Source organism: Natator depressus, chromosome 4 (assembly GCF_965152275.1).
Source record: "Natator depressus isolate rNatDep1 chromosome 4, rNatDep2.hap1, whole genome shotgun sequence".
NCBI classification, from domain to species: domain Eukaryota; kingdom Metazoa; phylum Chordata; order Testudines; family Cheloniidae; genus Natator; species Natator depressus.
In genome coordinates this window covers 30,264,339-30,287,493 of record NC_134237.1, presented here as the reverse complement: position 1 = coordinate 30,287,493, position 23,155 = coordinate 30,264,339, and the positions used below count along the sequence as shown (strand labels likewise).

The 23,155-nt window shown below is 40.0% G+C and overlaps 1 protein-coding gene across 2 annotated transcripts; it reads left to right on the top strand.

The window, feature by feature from the left end:
• Positions 1-545: 545 nt before the first annotated feature.
• Positions 546-22,239, top strand: CXXC4 (CXXC finger protein 4). Of its 2 annotated transcripts, XM_074950697.1 has the most exons (3): positions 546-1,609; positions 4,613-4,633; positions 20,525-22,239. In XM_074950697.1, the coding sequence occupies exons 1-3, from the start codon at positions 584-586 to the stop codon at positions 20,567-20,569; spliced, it is 1,092 nt and encodes a 363-aa protein (XP_074806798.1). In that variant the 5' UTR covers positions 546-583; the 3' UTR covers positions 20,570-22,239. The 2 variants fall into 2 exon arrangements, with proteins under 2 accessions (XP_074806798.1, XP_074806800.1); XM_074950699.1 differs by lacking the exon at positions 4,613-4,633.
• The last annotated feature ends 916 nt before the right edge of the window (positions 22,240-23,155 follow it).

Sequence of the window (23,155 nt, the reverse complement as noted above, 5' to 3'; positions counted from 1 at the left end):
CTGCTTTACTTCACATTTGCATGCCCTGGCAACACTTGTTCACACATTTCATAATGTTCAGATGCCCTCTGGTTATAGGTATTAGAGCCCTTCAACCCATCGTTTGCATGTCTTTAGCACTCCAACTGGCCCCTTTCCCTTGGCATTTGTCAGCACCCCTCCCCTGTTCCTCCCCAGGCCTGCCCAGCTATTAATGCATTTACTCAGGGGGAGGTGAGGCAGGATAGACCGGGAGAGTGGCGGTGGGCTCGTGGCTTTATTGGTTCTGGTGCAAACGCTCTGCGGAGTGTGTCTGTGTGAACTGTTTCATGTGCCTTGACATCTTTTTGGAAATGACTTTCTTTATTTTAGTTGTCACAGTTCCCGGGAGAATGCAAGCGAAGAGGCTGCCTGACAATTTGCCGTCTGCAGAAATGTACCCCAAAGAGGATTAACACCCCCCCCCAACCATCCATCCATCCAGCACCCGACCCCATCCAGACGACGGCTCCTGTGGCCCTCCGCCCTGCCCTACCCTGCCCCTCACTGGTGTCCCCCCCCTCCACCCTTTCTCCCCCTGCCACCCCAGCATCCCATTGCCACCATGAACACCAACGTGTGCGTGGAGAGCGGCCCCAACCCCGAGGCCCCGGGGCTGCCCAAGGATAACCACCTGCCCGAGGGGGCCCTGAACAGCCTTGTGGATTACAACTCGGAGATGGAGCGCTACCGCTCCTTCGCCACCTTCTACAAGACCAACGGGGGCGCCTTCCCCCAGGCGGCCAAGATCGCCCGCATCACCACCCCCATCTTCCCCAGCGCCGCCGCCGCCGCCGCCGCCCGCATCGGCATGTCCCCCTGGAACTGCGATAGCGCCACGGCCGCCGCCGCCACCGCCATGCTCTGGGGCAGCGGCGGCGGCGGCGGCAACACGGTCACAGGCGGCGCGGGGGGTGCCAGGAAATCCTCCCCCTCCTCCGCCGCCGCCGCCGCCGCCGCCTCGCTCCACGCCGGCCGGAGCAGCCTGCACCATCGGAACGAGTCCCCGCGGCTGGGCAAGCCCGGCTGCGCGCCCGCCGAGCCGCCCGCGTTGCAAATGGCAAACAATAATTTCCTCTCCACCTTGTCCCCCGAGCACTGCAGACCTTTGGCGGGGGAATGCATGAACAAGCTCAAATGCGGCGCTGCTGAAGCGGAGATAATGAATCTCCCCGAGCGCGTGGGGACTTTTTCCGCTATCCCGGCTTTAGGGGGCATCTCATTACCTCCAGGGGTCATCGTCATGACAGCCCTTCACTCCCCCGCAGCAGCCTCGGCAGCCGTCACAGACAGCGCGTTTCAAATTGCCAATCTGGCAGACTGCCCGCAGAGCCATTCCTCCTCCTCCTCGTCCTCCTCCTCCCTGGGAGCCGCCGGAGGAGGGGGGGCGGGAGGCGGGGGAGGAGGCGGGGGAGGAGGGGCCGGCAACCCTGCCAAGAAGAAGAGGAAAAGGTGTGGGGTCTGCGTGCCCTGCAAGCGGCTCATCAACTGTGGCGTCTGCAGCAGCTGCAGGAACCGCAAAACGGGACACCAGATCTGCAAATTTAGGAAATGTGAAGAGCTAAAGAAAAAACCTGGCACTTCGCTAGAGGTCAGAGGAGATGATTTCTTTTTCCCCAGCCTCCCTCCGTCCCTGCTCAACCCCCTCCCCCCACCCCTTCAGTGCTTCTTGTCTAGCTTCAAGATGCAGCATCCCTTTTCTGAAGCCTCATTCAGGTTGTAAGGGTTCCTGCACATGTGACACTGGCTTCCCTCACTGACACCTGGTATGAACCCACCCTGAAAGCAGAGGGTGGGGGATGCTCTGAAATAAGAGTGTGAAGGAAGTGGGGGGAGGCTGCTTTTGACATTCTTATTTTGGTCCCTGGAAAAATCACTATAGTTTCATATAGTAACTAACATCACAGATGATGAATTAAAATCTTCTTTAAGAGGTTCCTTTAACACCTCTGCACAAGCTGGGCACATCCACATTGATGTGAACAATCTCTGTGTGTTTGTCTGTTATTTTAAAGAGTTCTGTCTGGTGACATGGAACAGATTTTTACTTATATGAAACCAATGGTGGAGGGGAAACACTTTTAAACCTGAAAGCAAATGGGGTGTTTATTTATTTTTTCTAACTTAATTGTTGCCATTATGAGATCTCTGTGCTTTATCTACTGTGTTTTCTATCTGACTGGTAATTATCTTTGATTTTTGGTGGAGAGGAGGGGGAAGAGAGAACAGGAAAAGAATGCAGCTGAACACCTGACTTCTTAGTGGTCAGCAGTTCAGAACAAAGTAATAGCTAGTTATTTTCAGGGTGACTGATGGCAATTTGATTCAAGAAAGACAATTAGTCACAGAGTTAAATAGTTTGGTGAAATGTGCTACAAATTCTTTTTGGCAATGCATTTCACAACATAATCCTTTTATGGTGTATTAAAATGTGATGTAAAAATAAGCACAGGTATGACTGAAATGATGTCTGATGGAACTGTATATACATTTATTTTTACAATGTGTCCTCAGAACTGACAATGTATTGAATATCACAAAGCTGTAAAGACAGGTTTTCAAGTTTGCTAGACATACAAAAGACAGACAGATATGATGTTGTGGAAATTTCAGTTCATGTATTGAGTACAAGAGACAATGATAAAAATACAAAAATATATGTAAAATGGCTATTAGGTGATATTTTTAGACAAAGGAAAACAAGACAGAGGAAAGACTAGTAATCATATGTAATCCCTTGTCATTATTAAAATTATAGTGTTGCTGGTTAGATGCACATATCAGACATGTCTGAAGGTGTTGGGGGGAATGGTAGATTTAGTACAGAGGAGTACTGTGTATATTGGGTGACAGATTAAGATTTGCAGTCACAGAAAATAGCAACAAAGTGAGAAACTGCAACTTTCCAGTTTGCATGTGTTTTGTGGTTATTTTCTAAATCATTGGTTGCAGGAGTTTTCTCCAACAAGGGGTGGGATCTTGGGTTAAAGAAAATCAACCCTTCAGTTTGTTTGACACCAAATAAATGGATACAGCCTTACGGATATTAATATTGCCATTGAACTGAAGGAAATTTTGTTTTTTTATATTAAAATTTTGCCATCATGATTTATTGTACTATATTGAGTCCCATCAAAATATCATGTTCATTCCTCCTTGCAAGAGTGAACTATCCTTGTTGAAAGTTTGGTTATTAGCCCTTTTTTATTACATTTTCTTCAGCTGCTTTTTTGTAAGTAATCCAGAATCACAGAAATACAGCAGATTATATGGATTTTTTCTGGTGCTAGACATCAGCTGTTAACTTTTGATTTCACTTACTGTTTTTGGTCAACAATATACTTCTGTTATATTTGTAGAAAGTTTTCAAAGAATGTTTATAATCACCCACTCTGCAATAAACAGATAACGCTGAATTTTAATATCGATCCACAATTTAAAGAGAGATTACTTTTTTTCAGTGGCACTTTGTTCATTCAGCGATGTTGAACTTTGTTATACTACTTAGGCAAAAAGTTCTTTTTCATTAGGCTTGTAAACCAAGATGCCTCTGTGATTTATTATTTATGATAAATGATAGATCCCGATGGATTATTGATTTGTTCAGAAAGTGAGATATTTCCAGAGGAGACTAGTTTATATGTTATCAGACCTTTGTATGAGTTTGTGTGCATTTCTAAACACATTTCATGAATTTCCTTGCTCCTGACAAAGGTGTTCTACAGCCTTAAAAACTGTTCAGGCATGTTATGGAATGCTACCCATTAAAATTGTTTAACTGCTGTGGCTAGTAAAAAAACCATGGTTTTATTAGCCACTTGTGTACTTTCATAACCACCTGCCTTCGCTGCTTTTCTCCTTTTTTGCTCTCTCTTGTTGTCACACACACCTCTGGTCCTATATTATGACTGGAAGGAAGCAGATTTCTCTCTCCAGCTGTAGAGATATCACTAGATGTTCATTCTCCGTAGGTCATATCCAGTCACAAAGCATGTCACGGCGTGTGGCTAATACCCTTACAGGCATGTTATTTGTCAGTAGGAAAGGAAAAGTTCCCAAATTGGATAACTCTCTATTTTTGGTCATTTTTCTTCTTTCTTCTTCTTCTTTTTTTAATTAAATAATAAAGAATGACAGCATGACTGCCTCAAGCACATGTGCAGCAACACTGTTCTGGTTGTAAGGCAACCAGCTGGAAGCATGTCAGAGAGTGACAGGGCCTACATGACTGAACTGAAACAGCAGTAGTGGTTGCAGGTGGGTGAGAATAGTCTGCTTGCTGAACTGGCTTCTCAAGCTGGCTTGTCTTGTGGTCTTTGTAAATCAACAGATCTCCTTAGGGGATACACTATGGCCTAGGTAGGCACCTTACTGAGACAATATAATAAGAATCAAGGGTTCAAGTTCCATTATATACATATGGAAATCGTGGTTTTCAGTTACATGCAAAATATAAAGGATGTTGTCTCCAAAATATGGAAATGACTAAAGATTGGAAGTAAAACTATGCAAAAAAGTCAGTAAATTGGTTGAAACCACTGAATTCATCTTTCTTTTTTCCCCTTAAATCTGTTCTTGTCCTGGTGCAATGAAGGCATATGATATAACTCTCAAGGTTAGTACACTGATTTTAAAACAGATTCTCATTAATGCTTTCAGATTACCTGACCCTTACATTTTTAATTAAATGCTTCCCTTCCAGCCTTTTTTTAAACTGATTTTATTTTTCCATGTTTTTCTTATATTACCTTAAAAGCATTCCTGTGCTCTAGTATTTTTAACAGAATTTTATTATTACTAGGTGATTTTATGTATAGTATTAATAAATGTATGAAAATAAGATTGATGCCATGTATCGCTCTGCATACTTGTGTATGTATGCACTGTGTTCATTTACATTTACAGTTAAAGCGGCATAACCATTTTTAGTCCAGAGAGATTACTTATTTTCCTCCCATTAGTACACATTTATATAACTCTTACTGTAAATTATAAAGACTAAGAGCCAAATTTTACTTTGCGCCTTTCTCACTCTTTGAGGTCAATAGGCCTGATTATGATTTCACTAATCTCAGCTTTATGCTGGTGTAACTCCATTGTTGATTTCAGTTGCACCACTGCTGATTTAAACCAGTGGAATATCAAAATCAAGCACAGAGTCACTCAGCTGAGTAAGAGTGGGATTTGAGCCCAACATTAAGTACCTTTCATACTTGGGCATAGTGTTACAATATTCAGTGTAACGTACTTTATTTGTAAAAGATACATGTTAATTAATTGAGTTACTATTGAAAAAAATAAGCATACTTATGTTCCATTCAAAATAAGTTTTTAATATTAAAATTTAAATATTAAGGGCCTAATCCTGTTCCCTTTGAACTCAGTGGGGGTTTTGAGATTGAGTTAACTGGGAAAAGGATTGGGTCCACTGATTTCAATGGAAGCAGCATTTGACCCTGAAAATGTAGCAGCATATGGCATTGCCACTAGGGAAAAAGGGGACCAGTGGGCAACCTCAGCACTTTTGCTCCTTGTTTTGGTAGCAAATGTGAATATTTTTAAGGTAACACTATGGAGCTCGGTGGGTAGGGGTCAATTAGTGGGGCCTCAGAGGAGGCATTTTTACTCATATCTTTCTAGCTTTAAGTTACATATTGTGATGGGAATCACTAGTGTGAAGGAAAACTGGAAAATTGAGAGGGAACAGGCAGCTAATGTGAATGTCAGGATGACTAACTGGAAAGTCAGAAGGAAGCACAAACTAGTGTCTGTGTTTAGTGATCAGCTCACTGTCTGTGTTCGCTGTTGTGCACTGGATTAATTATTAATTATTACTATTAGTTACTATTTGTGTTAGCATAGTGCCTAGCAGCCCTAGTCATGGACCAGAACTCCATTGTGCTAAGTTCTGTACAAACACAGAACAAAAAGACAGTTGCTGCCCCAAAGAGCTTACAATCTAAGTAATTGCATCAGTCTCTTATGGGCTCATTTCAAGAATTTGGTTGTCAGCCATAAAGCCCTCACCAGTCTGGGACTTTGCAGTTTCTTCCTTGTTGTGCAGTTGCATTCTGCCACAATGCTCTTGTTTTTCCATCTCCATGACTGAACTCCTAGGAGAAGTGGTAGAACATTCTTAGGGAAGGGTTCTTGGCTCTGGAATTCACTTCTTCTTGCAGTGTACTAAAATCAGAATCTGGTGATTTTATTTGATTGTTTCTTTGTTTTTTAGAAACAGGGCAAGATGCATTTGTTTCTCTGTGTTTTCTTGTTTTCTGCTGCTTCTTCTTAAATTGAGCATGTAGCCAAAGAGGTATTTATCTTGTCAGTGGGTGGAGGAGACAGAGGCAGTTTTGCTGAAACTTTGCAATAGCTTTTTAAATTAATTTTTGTAGCATTCACCTGGATATTACAATGATGGGTGTGATAGACATGAATTAAATAATTAGTTCCTTTTGGCCAGCTGAGGTCCCATTGAAACAGTGTGCATCATAATGACGCCTGCTGCTGCTCCAAGGTATAGTCTGGAAGAGCTGCAGGCATCTTCACTCACTTTGGCTGACACATGGCTTAATCTTGCAGCTGCTCAGAAATCTCATTGAAGCCATTTGCAGTTGTACATATGGGACGGGGTTCTGCAAGGTGTGAAGTGTTTTCATCTTTCAATTAAGTCATGGGAGTCCAGTGAACTGAGGACCTTGGAGAAAGCATTCAGCACCTTTCCAGATCAGACAATTTACTGTCCCTTTACTGATCAACAATTCTAAGGGGTTCTTGATCTTTAAAACTGCAGAGGAATTGGTACCTTCTTAAACAGAGATGGTATTTAATCTTTTTATTAAATTTCATATTTTCTTACTGTCTTTATGTAATTTTTAGAAATACAAACCAAACAAAACCCACACAAAATATTAGTGTACAATTCAACCTATTAATATAATAAAATCCCCAAATTTTTAGTTCACCTTTGATGGGAGACATTCACAGACTACTGTTGATGAAATGCACTAGAATTTTGTGTTGTGTGAGACAGGAAGGATATAGTTGAATACTTTTTAAAATGAAATGGACCACCACTAACGAAATCTAGCACCACCAAAATTAGGTACTAAATTGAACCTAATTTTAGGGAATCAGACAGACAGCCAGACCTGGTTAAACTTTTTTTTTTCCCAAAAACTCTACTTTTTCTCAAAAATCATTTGTATTAACTAGTCTAGTATTGTTCATCAGTAAAATGTCTGAATGATCAGAGATTAACAAGTCATGACAATTTTTTAATTTTCAGTGCATGGAATTTTCTTTGCATACCTTTTAAAAATATTGTAGATTAATCAACTGATGACTCAGGATTATGGATCAGATTCAGCCCCAAGTTACAGTCTTGGAAACCCCATTTATTTTAATAAGGTTGCACATTGTTTAAGTCAAGATTTAATTTGGTTCAGCGATCTTACATAAATACAATGGGTGACATTTTGGCCCAATTGAAGTCAATGGGAGTTTTGCCATTGACTTCAGTGGGGCCAGGATTTAATCTAGCATTGTGACTGATTCATCACTTCATTTTTCCAGTTTTACATGGGTGTAACTCCCCTGAAATCAATGCATATTGATTTGGTGGGGTTGAACTGATTGGTTCACAATTTATATGGTAAATAAGACCAAATATTTGTTTGGCAGAAATAAGCGTAGTAAGTGAAATTTTGAAAAGCGCGTAAGTGTCTTAGGAAACTAAACCCCATTTTCTAAAGTGACCTAGGCACTTAAAGAAGTCAACTGGAGTATGCTCCTAAGTCACTTAGGTGCTTTTGAAAATTTGATCTAGTGATGTATTTGTCCAATGCTTGGATCATACAAATAACTAAATTGTGTGGGCTATGACCTGCTTGCCAAGCAGTTTCATTTAAGTCAATAGGACTGCTTGTCTGAGTATGTCACCATAGTATTTATTCAGTGTAAGAGTTGCAGAGTTAGGGTCTAAATATTTGCATTTATATAAAGCATTAATATTTTATTTTCATTGGCCAGATCCTGAAGTTCCCACTCAGTTTATATTTATTACTTAGTCTTCCAAAACTCTTTCTGAGGTCAGTGGGAGTTTTGCTTTAGTAAGGAATGAGTGAGGACTTCACTGTTGGCACACTATGAATAGCAAGTATGTGGAAATGCTTTTAAAATATATATATTTATATTTTAAAAGTCTGCTTCAGAGACTTTGATAATTCCAGTTGATAAAAGCCAGTTACTAATTGCTGTACTACCATTAATGTATTTGTTGTATAGTGACCGTTACGATACTGATAGTGCGGTAAAACTGGGAACAAACCATGTCAAACTATACTAAAAAAAGTATCAATGAAAGGAAAGTTGGTACTCTGAATGCGTAGGTTTTAAAGTTTGCTGAATAAAATATCCCTATGCAGATAAATCTAGAACTCACAACTTAAAATCTAATAAAATATACAGAATCTGTTCAATCACTGGTTTAAATTTTAAATAGTCTTTGTGTAGGACATGTTGTTAAAGGGTTAGGTTAAAATTTTCAAAAGTGTCTAAGTGACTTAGGCTCCTAATGCCCAAGTCACTTTTTGAAAATGTTCCTAAGTCTCATAAGTGACTCAATGGGACTTAAGCGCTATTGAAAATGGGGCTCCTAAGTCACTTACATGCTTTTGACATTTTTTCCTATAGGCACAATTATTTTTGAGGAATAGTTTTGTCCTCAAAAAGCATTCTCTGTTGTTGTAATCTATATATTTTGGGGAAAATTAAATTTATCCACTTGTTCTTGTCCACTTAAATCTCTCCTTTAAGTGCTCACACTGAACAATAACGTTTTGAAACATACAGTTTCATTTGACACTATTCCGCTATTTGGAAACTCAAGCTACAGTGGCTTATTTTTTCTTTTTTGGGGTTCATTTGTATTTTTCACAGTCATATCTTGTTCCATCACATGCAAACACCTGTCCTAAAATTGCATTATTCTGCAGGGTAATCTAAAGCCTCCCCCTATTCAGCATCAGATGTGTTCTGTTGTTTATTGAGTTATGTTGCACCATACTTCAGATGCGACAGCCATTTAATAATGTTGAAGCCTTAGCTCTGCAGGGGCTAAAAAGATCCCAGCAGGCTTGTTAACTTCTACTCTCAAACATTATGGGAAATATTTTCTCCTACCTGGAACTCCTAGGCTTCCTCTTAATTTATTTTAAAACTATAAAAATCCATAGCCAGGTATGTATTAAGCCTACTGGATTTTTGCAGTTTTCTAAAGTTTCACTGTTACTTAATATTTAACCAGGTGCTCAGATACTACAGTGATGAGTGCAATATTATAAAAACCTACAGTAGCTCAAGTCTAGGTCATACTTTGTGCCTTGTTCTTAAAGGGTAACAAACTCGTCAAATACTTGCTTATTTAGCTAGGTTAGTGTTTCTTTTTTCTGCTGTTACTGAGTGTTTTTACTGAGATTACTGAATTCTGAATATTTCAGAAACCTTCCTTGTTTATTGTCCCTGGACAGTGCATGTTTCAGCTCCATACTGACTTGCAGTGAGTTACAGTTTATTTTATGTAGCATCTTTAATACTCAATATCATAAAACACTTATTAAAAGAGCCATTTGTAAGGTAAGGAGAACGGAGAGGTTTTAGAGGGAGGAAATTATTCAGTGGCTTAAAGAGTGGGGAAGAGAGAGAGAATTCCAGATGGAGGGGGCAACACAATGAACTCAAGACAATTACAGTGAATTTTGTAGGGAGTGGACACAAAGGAGTTCCAAATAGGTTGGAGTCAAAAGAGTGGAGATGAGGACAGATAGGTAGGGTAGAACACAGCTACACAGAGTTCTCACAATCCACAGTTTGATCTGGATTCAGAGCCAGTAGAAGCTCACAAAAGATAGGAGTGATACAAGCTTACTTTTTATAGAAAAATAATATGGTCATTCGGACCATAAAGGAGAGAACTACTGTAGTCAGGACAGGAAGTGACAAAAACTTGAATAAAAAATTCAGCAGAAGCTGCATCAAGGCAAGGATGAATTCTTGCAATGTTTCGTAGCTGATATTAGAAAAATATACACACAATCAAAATATCAGAAAATATTATCAGTACCTAGTATGATGCTTGAGGTCTCTGGTTGTGGGCCAAAGTACAGATCTGATTTAAGGAAAATAAGAGCAAAATTAAAAACATGAGACAAACGGGACTTTTCATCCAGGAGGAGCAATGCTGTAGTTGATGTATTCTGCAGCAGAACATTATGGTAAAGCCAGGGGCTGACAGAGTCAAGATAGGCCAGTGAATTAAGTGAGATGGAGAGTTGATCTGCAAGGTCTTGATGGGGAAAGTGGCAGTCTGACAGCCCAGAGACCGTTCAACCAGGGGAGGACAGTGCTGGAGATGATCATGGTTTAAAGAAGGGCAAAATTATTGATAATACTGAAAGCTACATTGAGATCAAACAGTGTAAGAAGAAAGAGGAATTTGTGGTTAGGGGCAGAGCGTTTATCGTAAACTGCCCAAAGAGGCACATTCTTAGAGATGGTGAAAAGGTTAAAAACCAGACTGAAAGCAGTCAAAGAGTGTGTGCTGGGAAAGATGCTGAAAGAGCTCAGAGGTTCCTGCTCTCTCCATGACTTTGCTGAGAGAAAGGGAGGGAGTGAATAAGGAAGGGTCAAATGAGACCTTTTCTGGTGTGTGGTGGTGGGGTAGTCTGCAGCTTTCAGAGCCGGAATAAAATCTCCAGTGGAGTCAATGGTAAATTATGCTAATATATGCAAAGGGGGAGATGATGACAGCCTTTTTTTGGGGGGGTGGGTGCGGGATCTACTGTGGAGGTGGTTTTGTTCATAGACCAGTGATGGTTATAACTGGGACAGCAGTGGCTATTAAAAGTGCTGTGGAAGGGGTACCAGGTTGTAGGGTGGAGAGAGGAAAAGGTGGTTGAGCTAAAAGTAGTGATGAAGTGATACAACATTTAGGCCACATCTACACTACCCCTTATGTGGGAAAAACTTCTGTTGCTCAGGGGTGGTGTAATTATGTCACTTTTTAGGTGGTTTAATTATGTTGCTGCACGAGCCATCTTACAGCGGCATGACTGCATCAGTACAGCTGTGCCACTGTAAGCTCACTAGTGTAGACATGGCCTTAGATTTTCAAAAGAAAGATGGTAGCAAACACCACCTCAGTGGAGAAGGTTTGCAGGGAGAAGTGTCAGAATGGAAAAGGGATTTGGATTGACACTGAATTCCCAAGACCCTGGATGATGATTGACAAGAGACACTCAGTCTTCACACACTCCAGAAGCTGATTTTAAAGGTTGGGAACTGGGCTTCCACATGTCCCCGTGGATAGTGAACTCCAGTTTATTCAACTTCTTTTTCCAGTGGAGATGATCTGGGTACCAGGGTGAGCACGAGGCATGGGAAGCTATATAAGGTCAGAGGAAGACAAGCTGATCAGGAGCTAAGGAGATGATGAAGTTGTTAGTACTGACAAGCTGATAAATGGGAGGAAGGGAGATGATGCTAGCAAACAGAGGACTGAGATGATTCATTGAGTGGGCATTGCTTGGCCTGTGTGTTTTAGGTTCCTAGAGGAGAGTATAGGCTCAAGGAGTGCAATTTTGGATTTGTGGAAGGAGTGATCATCCTGATGCAGCATCAGAGAGCTAGAGATGAAAAAGGGGAGCTGGAAGTGGATGATGTTGAAGGTGTGATCTCCTGAGTGGATGACAGTGACAAAAAGACAAAATGTATTAGGGAGGGAAAAAGTCAGAGGCAAGAAGATGTTTGGAGAGGTCATTAATATGAATAGTGAACTCACCAGTGATTGAGGGGTGGGGGACTAGATGACAGAAGGGATTGGTAATGAAATATGAAATTTGTCCCCTGTAAATCACCAGTTCAGCCCAGCCCAGGATGATGATGCCTATAAACTGTAACATGCCAATGATTGTTTGGTGGCCTATTGTAAAATGAATTAGAAGTCTAAGTCCCGTGAGGGTGGCCACCTCACAAAACCATGCCAAGTTGAGTGTTAACTGTCATTGTAAGGGGACTCAGAAGGGAGGCCAAGGACTGAATGGCCTTGGAAATGATATACAACCTTCTAATCTCTAGAGGTGATCCTTCCAGTTGAGGAATTTGGGTTAAATACTGTCGGGAAGATTGTGCTGCTGTTCTTCTTGCTGGACCTGATCTGTGGATATGTTGAGTTCACCAGGCTTCTGGACTGTCAGTCTGGCACTTTTAACAATCACTACATTGATTAAAAACAATCCCTTTCTCCCGTAAATTGAAGATGTCACAACTAATTACTAGAGCTGGTTGACATTTTTTGACAGTTTTGCCGCAAACAAGGAAGCCGTTTTGTGACCATTTTTTGACTAACTCTGCTACTTACACAGTGTGAGAAATCCTAATGGATTAATTGGTCATGATAGTCCTATTGATTAGATCATTTTAGGTTCAGCAGAGTGGGAAGGAGGAGCAAGGGTTGCTCAAAGGCAGTGTAGTTCCAGGTCGAGAGAAAGGAGATATATATTTAGATTTGGTGATGACAACCATACCTCATCTATGCCTTGAGATAGAGGTTTCTTAGAAAAAAGGTAACCTAGAGGACATTAAAGAGATGTCAAAGCTTGAGTGCAAAGTCGTGTTCCAGAGGATGATGTACCAACAGGGATTTCTTATTAATGGATTGAATGTTAACCAGAATGCCTGTGGGGGGGGGCTAAGTAATAGGGACTGATGGATGATGTTCCTAGGGATTAAATTACTATAGTGACAGACTGTGTGTGTGGAGGGAGAAGGGAGTTTATAGCTGTTAATTCATAGCAGAGTAGAATGAGAAGAAATAGCAAGACATATTTTAGAAGGGAACAGGGACAGAGCTGGAAATGGGTGATGAGTGGTTTTGATTTTTAGTATTTTTTGTAATATAACTTCTTGATATTTATATTAAGTTGATGTGAAATAGCCAAATGCAGTCTTTATGATTACATTTTAAACTGTTCTTAATATCAAATGAGCTAAAGTAAATAAATTTGATGCTACCATATTTTAATTTGAACTGTGATCCTGAAGGTACTAATTCATATCTCCTCTGGTCAGGTTAACATTTTTCCTAGCTCTCTTTACTACAGGGCTTCTATATGTTCCTTCTGCTTCCCTGAAAAAAAGTAAATAGAGTGTCAGAGGCCAGTCAGAACAAACAAGAAACAATCCCTGATCCTGATTGAGGCCTTTGAGCTCTATTTATTAAATAATAAATAAATAGTAATAATGTCATCATAAGCAGCTTGGAAGCTGTCTTCAGCAGCTGATCAGCTTTGTCCTCAACTTCAGGTATAGATGAAAATCCGTAAGAATTAAAAAAATTTAAATGACATTCCTCTGATGTTGATTTCTTCTGATTCACCTTTGACAGAAAGCTGTTAATTAAGGACAGATCGTGGCTGCTCAGTAACATAGAGGGAAGCAAGATCCCCACCACCGTCTTGCACAGCCTTTCCAGATCACTGTTCTGGGTGCAGGGCAATGGGGAAAGCAGGATCTACAAGCCTGCTACTCCCCCTCATGAGCAGATGGGTGGGGAGACGCAGAGACTTGGCTCCAACCCTCAGTTTTTTGGCCAGCAGAGCTGAATTGGCAGAAGGGAGCGAGTGTGCTAGAAAGGGACTATAGCAAATTATTTCCCAGCCCAGAAGAAGAAGGGCAAAACTGTTCCTTTTCAAAGCTCTTCCTGCTTCTTGGAGTGACACATATACATGCCAGTCTTCAAAGAAGGCTCTGCTTAACGGCGCAATCTAGCCCTTAGGGATTTTGGACCAGATGGTGGAGCACCCATTGATGTTGGGGAGATCTTACTTATGTGAGTAGTCTCCTTGAAAGCCAGTGAGACTACTCATAGTAATAGGTGCTCACCAACATGATTAGGGACTCCACGACCTGGACCTTAATATTTCACAGCTGATATTTTTCTCACCACGAGTTCTGGTTCCATGCAGTTACTGATCTGTATTTACTAACTGTTTTCCACAGTGATACTATTCACTGATATTTTTAAAATGTTAAAATTCTTTACACATTTCCCAAAATTTAATCTCATGCTTTTAAAAGATGTTTCCAAGTAAATTCAAGTAAAAGAAAATGAATATATGAAACAAATAATGTCAAATACTGAATATAAATAAAGACCACATCCTGTTATCCTTATTCCCATCGAGAAGTACCTTACTCCATGAGTAGATCCATTTATTTCAATTGGGGCGACTTGCTACTGGCTACTACTGACAGTGAGTACAAGCGGAGAAATCTGCCCTGTACAGACAGGTCTTTAGTTCTGTAATTACCACCAGCCAGTTCTGATGCCTTGAGTTGTACTTCACTCCTCAAATAGCCCCTTTGAAATCTGTGGGACTGCTCACTGCGTAAGATACTGAAAGTGAGTTAGGGTATTAGAACCTGGTCCTGAATCAATGATTCAGCTTTTATTTCTATGTAGTATCCAGTGTAGTGGTTTACGTTTTGCTGTACGAACTTGGTGGCAGAGAAAGTCAAATGAGTTTCCTAATCTGGTCTGTTCTAAATCTGGTTTGTGTCAAATACAGCATGGAAGATATGCAGTGCAAGTGGAAAAATAACTGCCAGTAAAAAGATTCATGTCCTCTCAAAGTAAATAAAATTGACTTTTAACATAAATGTTAAATCTCATCCTTGGTATGAAGGAAGACAGGAATGTGGCTCAGGTATGGTAAGAGATATTTTAACTCAGATCGTTAAAACAAGCTCACATCTGAGTTTCTGACCTGAAGTACTTGTCCCACTTAACTGACAAGTCCAATCATAAGTTGGTTGTTAGAGGACGTCTGTTACAGTATGGTATAATTTACAATAAATAGAAAGACAGGGGGTCTCTTGGTGGAAGGTAGCAGAACCAAGCACATCCTGGCAGAAATGGAGAATGACAGCTCCATGGCATGTTTCCATCTTTGTCCAGGTCCTATGGAAGCTCTTTTATGGGGTTAGGGCTCCGCAGGATTTTGTGAGGAGATGCCAGGGTTGGAGGGGGAGGAGCAGCTCCCTGTGGAACCAACCCCCCTCCCCTCCCTCTGTTAGTCAGTGGATATTCATGGCTAAATTGTATTCATGCCTACCTGAGACACAAGAACTTGTCTCTGTGCCAACACAGCTAGCCTGTTCAATGGCAGCATAGCTCAGCAAGATCCATCAGGAGGGGTTGGGAGCAGGGCAGAGAAGTAGCTTGAAAAGTAGCTTGTCCACTGGACTGTAGTTTCTCTTCTGTGCAGATTTCCAGGGTATGGAAGGTTAGGAGTTCACACACTCCTCTATGGTTCTCCAACCTCTCTAGCCTGAGGGAGAATTTCAGAGAAACTCTGTGAGTTGAATCTGGCATTTATTAGGTACCCCAAAGCCACTCCTATATGTGTAAGTATATTCGTGTGAGGAACAAACTGGCTGCAGAGAAGGTGCAGATAGGGACTTCACACAACATGTGCACAGCACAGCTTAACTCTATGTCAGCTTCACCTAGCCACTTTGAAGGGGACATTGAGGTGTATAGGTTAGGAGGGTGTGAGCCACAAATCCTTGCAGAAAGCATCACAAGGGTTATGGCTTTATATACCTGCCCTGCACTTCACGATGGGCTGGGAAAGGGTTTCTTCTTCCCAATCCTTGCATAGTTTCCTGCACAAAGGTAATTTATTCTGGCTTTGTGTGAGGGAGAGAAGGAATTTCACTCCATGTATTCATCCCTATGTTGTCCCTACTCTTCTTGGATCTGCTCCAAGGAGAGTAGCATGGGGAGGAGGGCTAGTCTGTGAGAGAGTGGGTTTGTTTTGGAGGATATGGACTTACACCCATTCCTGGTGAGTAGCAGCCATCTTTTATTAGCCTTAAAAGAGGAACCTCAGGTAAAATGAAGCCTCCATCAGCTCGCAGCACTGCAGGTAATAGGTCTGGCTTAGTGGAATAGGAAAGGGGGACGCCACATGGCTGGACAGAGCTCCCTGGCCTCCTCCAACGTTCTGCTGTTTTCTGGCTGTTTTGTGGATTCTGTAGAGTTTATTAGTCCTTTAACGAACTAATGCTGTGCTGTTCATATACACAAGAAACCTACTCAGCTAGTTACTCAGGCAATAGTAACTGGCAGTCAGCCCCACATCTTGGGCTGGTATTGGATGCAAAATGCATCCCATGCAGAAATTATGAGCATCTGTCCTTGGCCTTGAAGACTAGTTTCTCTTTATCCCTCCAGTCACACATCACACGGCAGCAGACTCTCCAGCTTGTGCTAATGTCTGGTAGTAATTACATACGTCTCACTGGGCCAGTTCTCCAGTGGCCCAAGTACAGAACTGCACCAGTGACTTGGGGATTTCCAGGAGGGAATGTCCCTCATGGAGAGACACTCCTTTCCCGAGCTCCCCAGTACACAGGGCTCTGTGCAGAATGATCTAGCCTGCTTTTTTTTTTCTATGCAGGTGGCCCACTGCACCAGTTTGTTTGGGGTCAGGAGAGGACTCAAGGGCCTCTATGTTCCATTTATGATACTTGTGCCTTTGCGGCATATTGAGGGAATAGTCCATGCACTCCTCCAAGTTCAGGGACTCTAACTGTGATAGACCTTTGCACAGGCCATGCCAGTGAGGGAAACAGCTTCTTGTGTGCACCCAAAACTCTGTGCACCCCATAAGGGCCTCTCATGGCCTGGCGTGTTTACTTCAGTGGTACTAGTCATGTCAGTATGTACTATTCAGCATGAATAAGGGGTTCCGAATCTGGCCTGCAAGTGTCTGGGTGTGTGTAAAAGCCAAGAGTTTAATTTGCTACTGTGTTTTAAAGGGTTTTCCTTTAAAATTTACAAATAGGTCATAACTATGTACCCTTCTCAAATACATTTCTTTTTTTTATTTCCATATGCTACTACAAAATTGTTTCCCTAATTCTCTATATAAAATAATAATAAAAATATGTAATCTAGCATCTGCAAGGACTTGTATAGCAACACTGTATTAGAGCTACAGCCCCAGCAACAGTGTACACAGAATACATTTTTAAAATGTCTGAATTCTTACACCCAAAAAGTAGCTGAGTTCAAGTTAAAATAGAGTCTGTGGTGAAGAATTTAAAGAGTCTGTAATTTCAGTATATTTTGCTGTTTTGCTGTATTGGAAGCGTGTGTATGTGTGTATTTGTACAAAGGACCTGGTCCTACTAAAGTTAATGGGCATTTTTGCCCACGGGAACAGATACAGGCCCAATATATATAATTTTTAAAATGTTATTTTTTTGGTGTGTGTTTATTTAAAGGGATTTGATTGTGTTTCTCTTATCTTAAGGCCAAAAATGTAATTCTCTAGGCCGTTTATGTGAAACTGACTTTAAAAATGCAATTAAAATATAATATTTCAAATGTTTGAGCTACTTCTTTTACTTATGTAGAAAATACCTTAGTTAGTTAAAGCTGACCAAAAGAGAAACAGAATTGAAAGTTTTAAGCTTGACGGTCATTTCATATCAGGTCTGTTTAGAAATAAATTATCTGGAACACCATGCTTTATAGCATTACCTGTTAGGAGAAGCTGGGGCTGCAGGTTTTTGAGTTCCCTCCTGGGAACGAGGCTTCTGTTTGTCAGTATTTGCACCTGCATGAGCAGTGAAGGCTGCCTTAAACAATGCTGATCAACTCCAATTCTATTCCTTACTTTCCCCTCCCCCTAACTTCCAGGGGAATCTGTCTTTCCTGTCACTCAGGATAATGATTCCCTGCAAGCATAACCGAGATTCAGAAACTCACTGTAATCTCATCAAGAGTTTGATTCCCCAGCTGGGACTCTTGAATTTATATAACCAGAAGGTAGCTGGTCATTGCACTTAAGCTTATGATTTGGTGTGCTGAGCCACCAAACTGGCTGAAAGATCTCTTTTCTCCTGGATGTAGTCTTGTCTGTTTTGAGAGTAAGAATCAAAGGATTTCATCCCATAAATTGGGTTTGAGCTAATTTGATCCATCTATTCAATCCTCATTTTTTGTTTTGTTTTTGCGTGGTTTAATGATTTAAAATAGTCACAGCTGATTCCCAGGTCAGTGGCTAGTGCAATAGATATTTAATTATATGATATATGTTTAATTATAATTTCCTATACTGATGCAAAAGACCTTATCTTGTAGTTTTTCAGAAGCTCAGATATTAAACAGCAGCTTTGCCCTTCAGAAATATTATTCTGTGTATTTAAAGGTCTGATTGACCTTTTAATCAGACACTGCATCTTTACTTCCAGTTGATACGACAATGTCTGACAGAGTAACTCAACTTGATGCTGCAAGAAAGTAAATAAAGGCCAGCTCAACCCCAGATATATAAAAAAGTATTCACAGTAGAATATTTGAATATCGCTTTCAAAGATAATATGCAAGTGTAATACTTATACGTGATTAGCCATTCTTCTGAGGTTGATGAGACATATGGTTGCTTGCTATTATTCTAAACTCAAGCTTCTTTTATAGTCAACATCTTTATAAATTATAAATTATATTATCAGCAGCCATCTTACAACCTACACAGAACTCTGTGGATGGTGTAGCAAGCATATCGGCTCTCTTCGGTATACCTTTGAAGGAAGCTTTGCTTTGCTTTGCTTTGTCATTACAGGTACATGTCCTAGAACTGAGCATGTGTGACAGAATAGAATAGGAACTGTTAAAGGGGACATAATCAATACCTATTTTGGCACATACTAACAAAGAACACTCATATATTCAGAGCATATTTATACAACAACCAAACTCATTTTTGGGAGCTAATTTTCAGATGGTTTATTAAACTTCAACATTCATAGATAGAAGTAGGATATTGAATAGTTTAGAATTCTGATTACACCGCAGAAATTCTTTCTTCTCTGATATTTCTGTGGGAATGAATGATAAAGATAAAACAAGAGGAATTCTGCTTCCTTTTCATTCCCTTGCTATATTTATTAAACTGATTAATTTTAAGTATTTCTGCAAGAGGACCTGCATACTGTTTGAGCCTGGTTATTACAACTGATTACTTTTATGGTATAAAATGTTTGCCATGGTAATTATCAGTTTTATAGAACTCTGAAAAGATGTTTTAACTGATATACTTGATTAGCGATGCCTCTAAGCATCTAGCACTGCGTCCATAAAAATTTCTGGGTTTCTGATTTGTTAGCTGTATTTTGGAATGGAAACATTTAAAGGACCTCCATAAAAATATAGCTTAAGGACTGCTTCTTTTCAGTGGCATTCTTTAATTAAAGCTTCAACATAATCTACAAGAACTATTTCCACACAAACATATTTATCTCAATTTCCTTAAGACTCTGTATTACGTTTTTTAGTTAAACTTCTTCAGATATGATATTTGCTTATGTGGATATTTCTTAATGAACCAAATACAGCAGGATGGGATAACTGATGTGAATTGGCATGTCATGATTTAAGGGTCTGATCTTGCTCTCACTGTAGTCAGCGTAAAGTCATTAGCTATAGTAGGAGCAGAAATAGACCCCATGGTTTAATGTTTTGGGATGCTGAGCACCATCAACCCACACTGAATGCAGAGGGAATTGAGGGCACTCAGTACCTTGCAAGATCATGGTTTAAGTCCTTCCCTGTATGTTCAAACATGGGTGCCAAAAGCTGGGTATCCAAAGGCTGATTAGGGCACTTAAAAGAGAGTGGTGCACTTTTCAGAAGTACTGAGTGTTGCCTGCAATGGGAGTTGTGGGTGCTCAACACCTCAGGAAAATAAGCCATTTTTATTTAAGGCCCAGATCCAGGAAAGCATTTATTCATGTGTTCAACATTAAGCAAGTCGCTATTCTTGTTGAAGTCACTTGGACCATTCACATGCTTAAAGTTCAAGCTCTAGCGCTTTGTTGGATCAGAGCCTAAGTGCCAAAATGTAGAATGAGATAAGCCAACTCTAGGTTTGAAAATGTTGCCCTATTCTCCCAAGACATTAACCCAGGTGTATCAGTTCACAGTGCACATTGTGATCATTAGATCAATGTCTTCATTATTCTTACATTAAAAAAAGGTCTTGCCAAAGTATGTGTCTGCAAAGCCACTCAACTATAAACATACACCCAATAAGTCAGTGGATAGTCAGAAACATTTTCAAAATGGTATGGTTATTCCATTTTCCTGCGTATACATCCTAGATTTTTATAATTATGTTTTCATTTCCATGACTTTATTGTTTAATTAAAGAGGAAATAGATAGTACATAGTGTATGTATGTAGGTATAAAATCCTGAAATGGCACATTTTTAGAAGCAGGAGGTTTCTATTAATTGTTGAGTTTTGTGAGGCATCATGTTATATCTAGATACTAAAAAATATGGCTGAAATATAAAGGAAAAACAAGAAGAAGAAATCTTATTTTATAATGCCACAGAAAGAAAGCTTAACTTGTTTTCTTGCTTTTTTTTATAGAGAACACCTGTTCCCAGCGCTGAAGCATTCCGATGGTTCTTTTAAGCAGTAGTATATCTTATTTTCAAGGCAGTCCGAAGTGAATGGCAAGCTAAAGTCTTGTTTTAAGAAACTGCTTAGTCCACCATTGAAGAATATACTCAGATACTATTTTCATTTATGTATAGGGGTTTCCTCAAAAACAAAACGTAAACAATCTGGGAGCCTGGGAATTGGCCAGTTTATTCACATTCAGTACACTGAATCTTTATTTGATGTAACTTAGCTATACTAGTGAAGTTGTTGTCTATTTTTAAAGTGGCTGTAAAAAAAAAAAATTTGGGTAAACCCCTGCTATAAAATCATGTATCTTTGAAAAGTAACATATCTATACTTCATTTTCAAATATATGTGTTTCAGTACTGTAAACTGTACAGATAGCAGCTTGTATTTTGTGTGTTTAGACACAAGGAGACAATCATGTCTGAGCATCTATGGAGATTAACGGTTTGTACACAACAGTGTGGTTCTGCAAGTTAAATCTGGAGCAATAAATTCTAGCTTTAAATATTATTTTGCTGGTTGTTTAGCAGCAGCACTGTTTTACCATGCATCCTTCCATAGAGACTTGATGCCAAGTTTTACAAGATTAAAAGATTAGGATGCCCCTAGGAATTACCTTCAGTTGTATTGTTGCAAGAGGGGAAGACATAAAATCTAAAATTAATCTTTTTGAGGACTATTTTAAAGTAGTGGTTGTGCACTAGCATTGGTTCCAAAAGAGCTTTACAGAAGGGTATCCCTCCAAAGTAACACACCATAGCTGACTTGCTTTTGACTGTGCTGTAAGGTGAAATGCACAGCATAGATGGACATGCGGAATCAGTCATTTATATTTAGCATGTTCTAGCAGACAAAATGAAAAGAGTACCATATCTCAGAAAAATCTATGACTCAATGTATTTACCTTCCCACTAAGAGTTGCTATGTAGGTTTTTTCAATAGATGGAATAAAAATTTTATAAAATATATGAAAATATTTTCGCTCCATGTGCAACATTTAGAGATTAGACTAGCTCATAAATTTAGACAGGCTTGGATCTCTCCTGCAGTTGTGCAGGCCAGGAGAGCCTGCGTATTTTTAAAGTATAGAAGAAAACCCCACATTTTTGTCAACCAGTGACTGTTTGTCCCCACACATGTTTCTTTGTCCACTGATTTTGGGCTTGCTGAATCATTGGTCCTGTGGGCCCATAGTGGAATGCTTCACCATTCTTTCTCCTGTACTAGCTATGTATACAGAACATTTACTCCTCATAAAGGCAGAGCATGGAGTTATATAATTCAGATGCACTACAAGGATGTGGAGGATACTGAGTTTACGTACACTTCATACAGATGACCTCTTCACCTATTTATAGCTTGGCTTTGTTTTTGCTCATGTGAAAAGGCCACCCCACGAAAGTAAGAGAATGCTGTTATGCCACGTACTATATATGTTTAGTATTTTTTACAAGATAGGCTGATAAATGCTAGTAGCGTCACAGAAAAGCATGGAAATAACAGGCTAATGATGGAGAGAGTGTGCCAATAGCATAGTGTTTCAGCACTTTCTCCATTATCTGCTAATTGTTTCATACTGTTGGCACATGGCCTCACTCACTTGCTTGACAAATATTAGAGGGTTAGGTGAGCAGCAGAGTGTGTCATCAGCTATCTGTGGAGGATCAGAGTTCTGGGAAAGTGTGAGGATTGATGAACCACGGCAATGGTCAAGCAACCTAAGAGCAGCGGATGGGAGGAGAAGCATCCTAGAATTGGCTGTGTAGCAGCAAGGGTCAATAGCGTGTAGAAGAGCTGGGACACAGTAGACAAGCATCAGAGGACTGGTGTGTTGAGCTGGAGGAGACTGCATGTGCATTCTAAACATTAGGGCTGACACACATGTCCCAGGTTCTGTGTAGCATGACATCTTACATGTAATTTCAGAAAATAAATGCCATCTTTAACGTGCTCCCAACATATGCCCCCTCTTATATTTTATAAAAGATCATTAATTAAATAATCATAAAATAAGCTTTACATTCATTTACTTGGCAGCTTTGTATCTGATTTTATTTCATTTAAGACTTTCTGGTTAGGGCCTCTGTTATTTACTGCTGGACCAATGAGAGCTACGTAAGGTCTTCTTTACCAAATTGTTAATTGATTTAAAAACTGACTGAAGCCTTATTTGCTCATCTGGCTGGTGAGTTTGCGTTGCTTTCTGGAAAACTGTGATTGCTCTGACAGAAGTAGAGACAAAATTCAGTTCAGGCTACATTAGGTGTACAAAGATATTCATAGCAATGTACTTACTGTCTAATACCCTAATGTTGCATGTCTTGATGTGGTTTCTTTTTTTGTTTTGTTGTTTTGTTTTCAAGAACTGATGGATCTGTATATTGTAATTGTGATGTTTTACATGTCAATTCAAAATTGTTAAGAAAAGCAAACAAACCTGTTAATTATTAGAAATGAACAAGGATTGATTTTCTTTGATTCCCACATATGTTTTTTTTATTTTTTTATTTTGGACATTGTTTCTTTATATCATCAAGTTTTTTCCATTTTGGTAAAACAATATTTATATGATGTAGTATGTAGAAAGCA

Coding starts and splice junctions, on each gene's coding strand:
- CXXC4 (XM_074950697.1), top strand. CDS start 584: ATGAACACCAACGTGTGCGTGGAGAGCGGCCCCAACCCCGAGGCCCCG. Junction 1,610..4,612: donor AACCTGGCACTTCGCTAGAG/GTCAGAGGAGAT, acceptor GGTGCAATGAAG/GCATATGATATAACTCTCAA. Junction 4,634..20,524: donor CATATGATATAACTCTCAAG/GTTAGTACACTG, acceptor TTTTTTTTATAG/AGAACACCTGTTCCCAGCGC.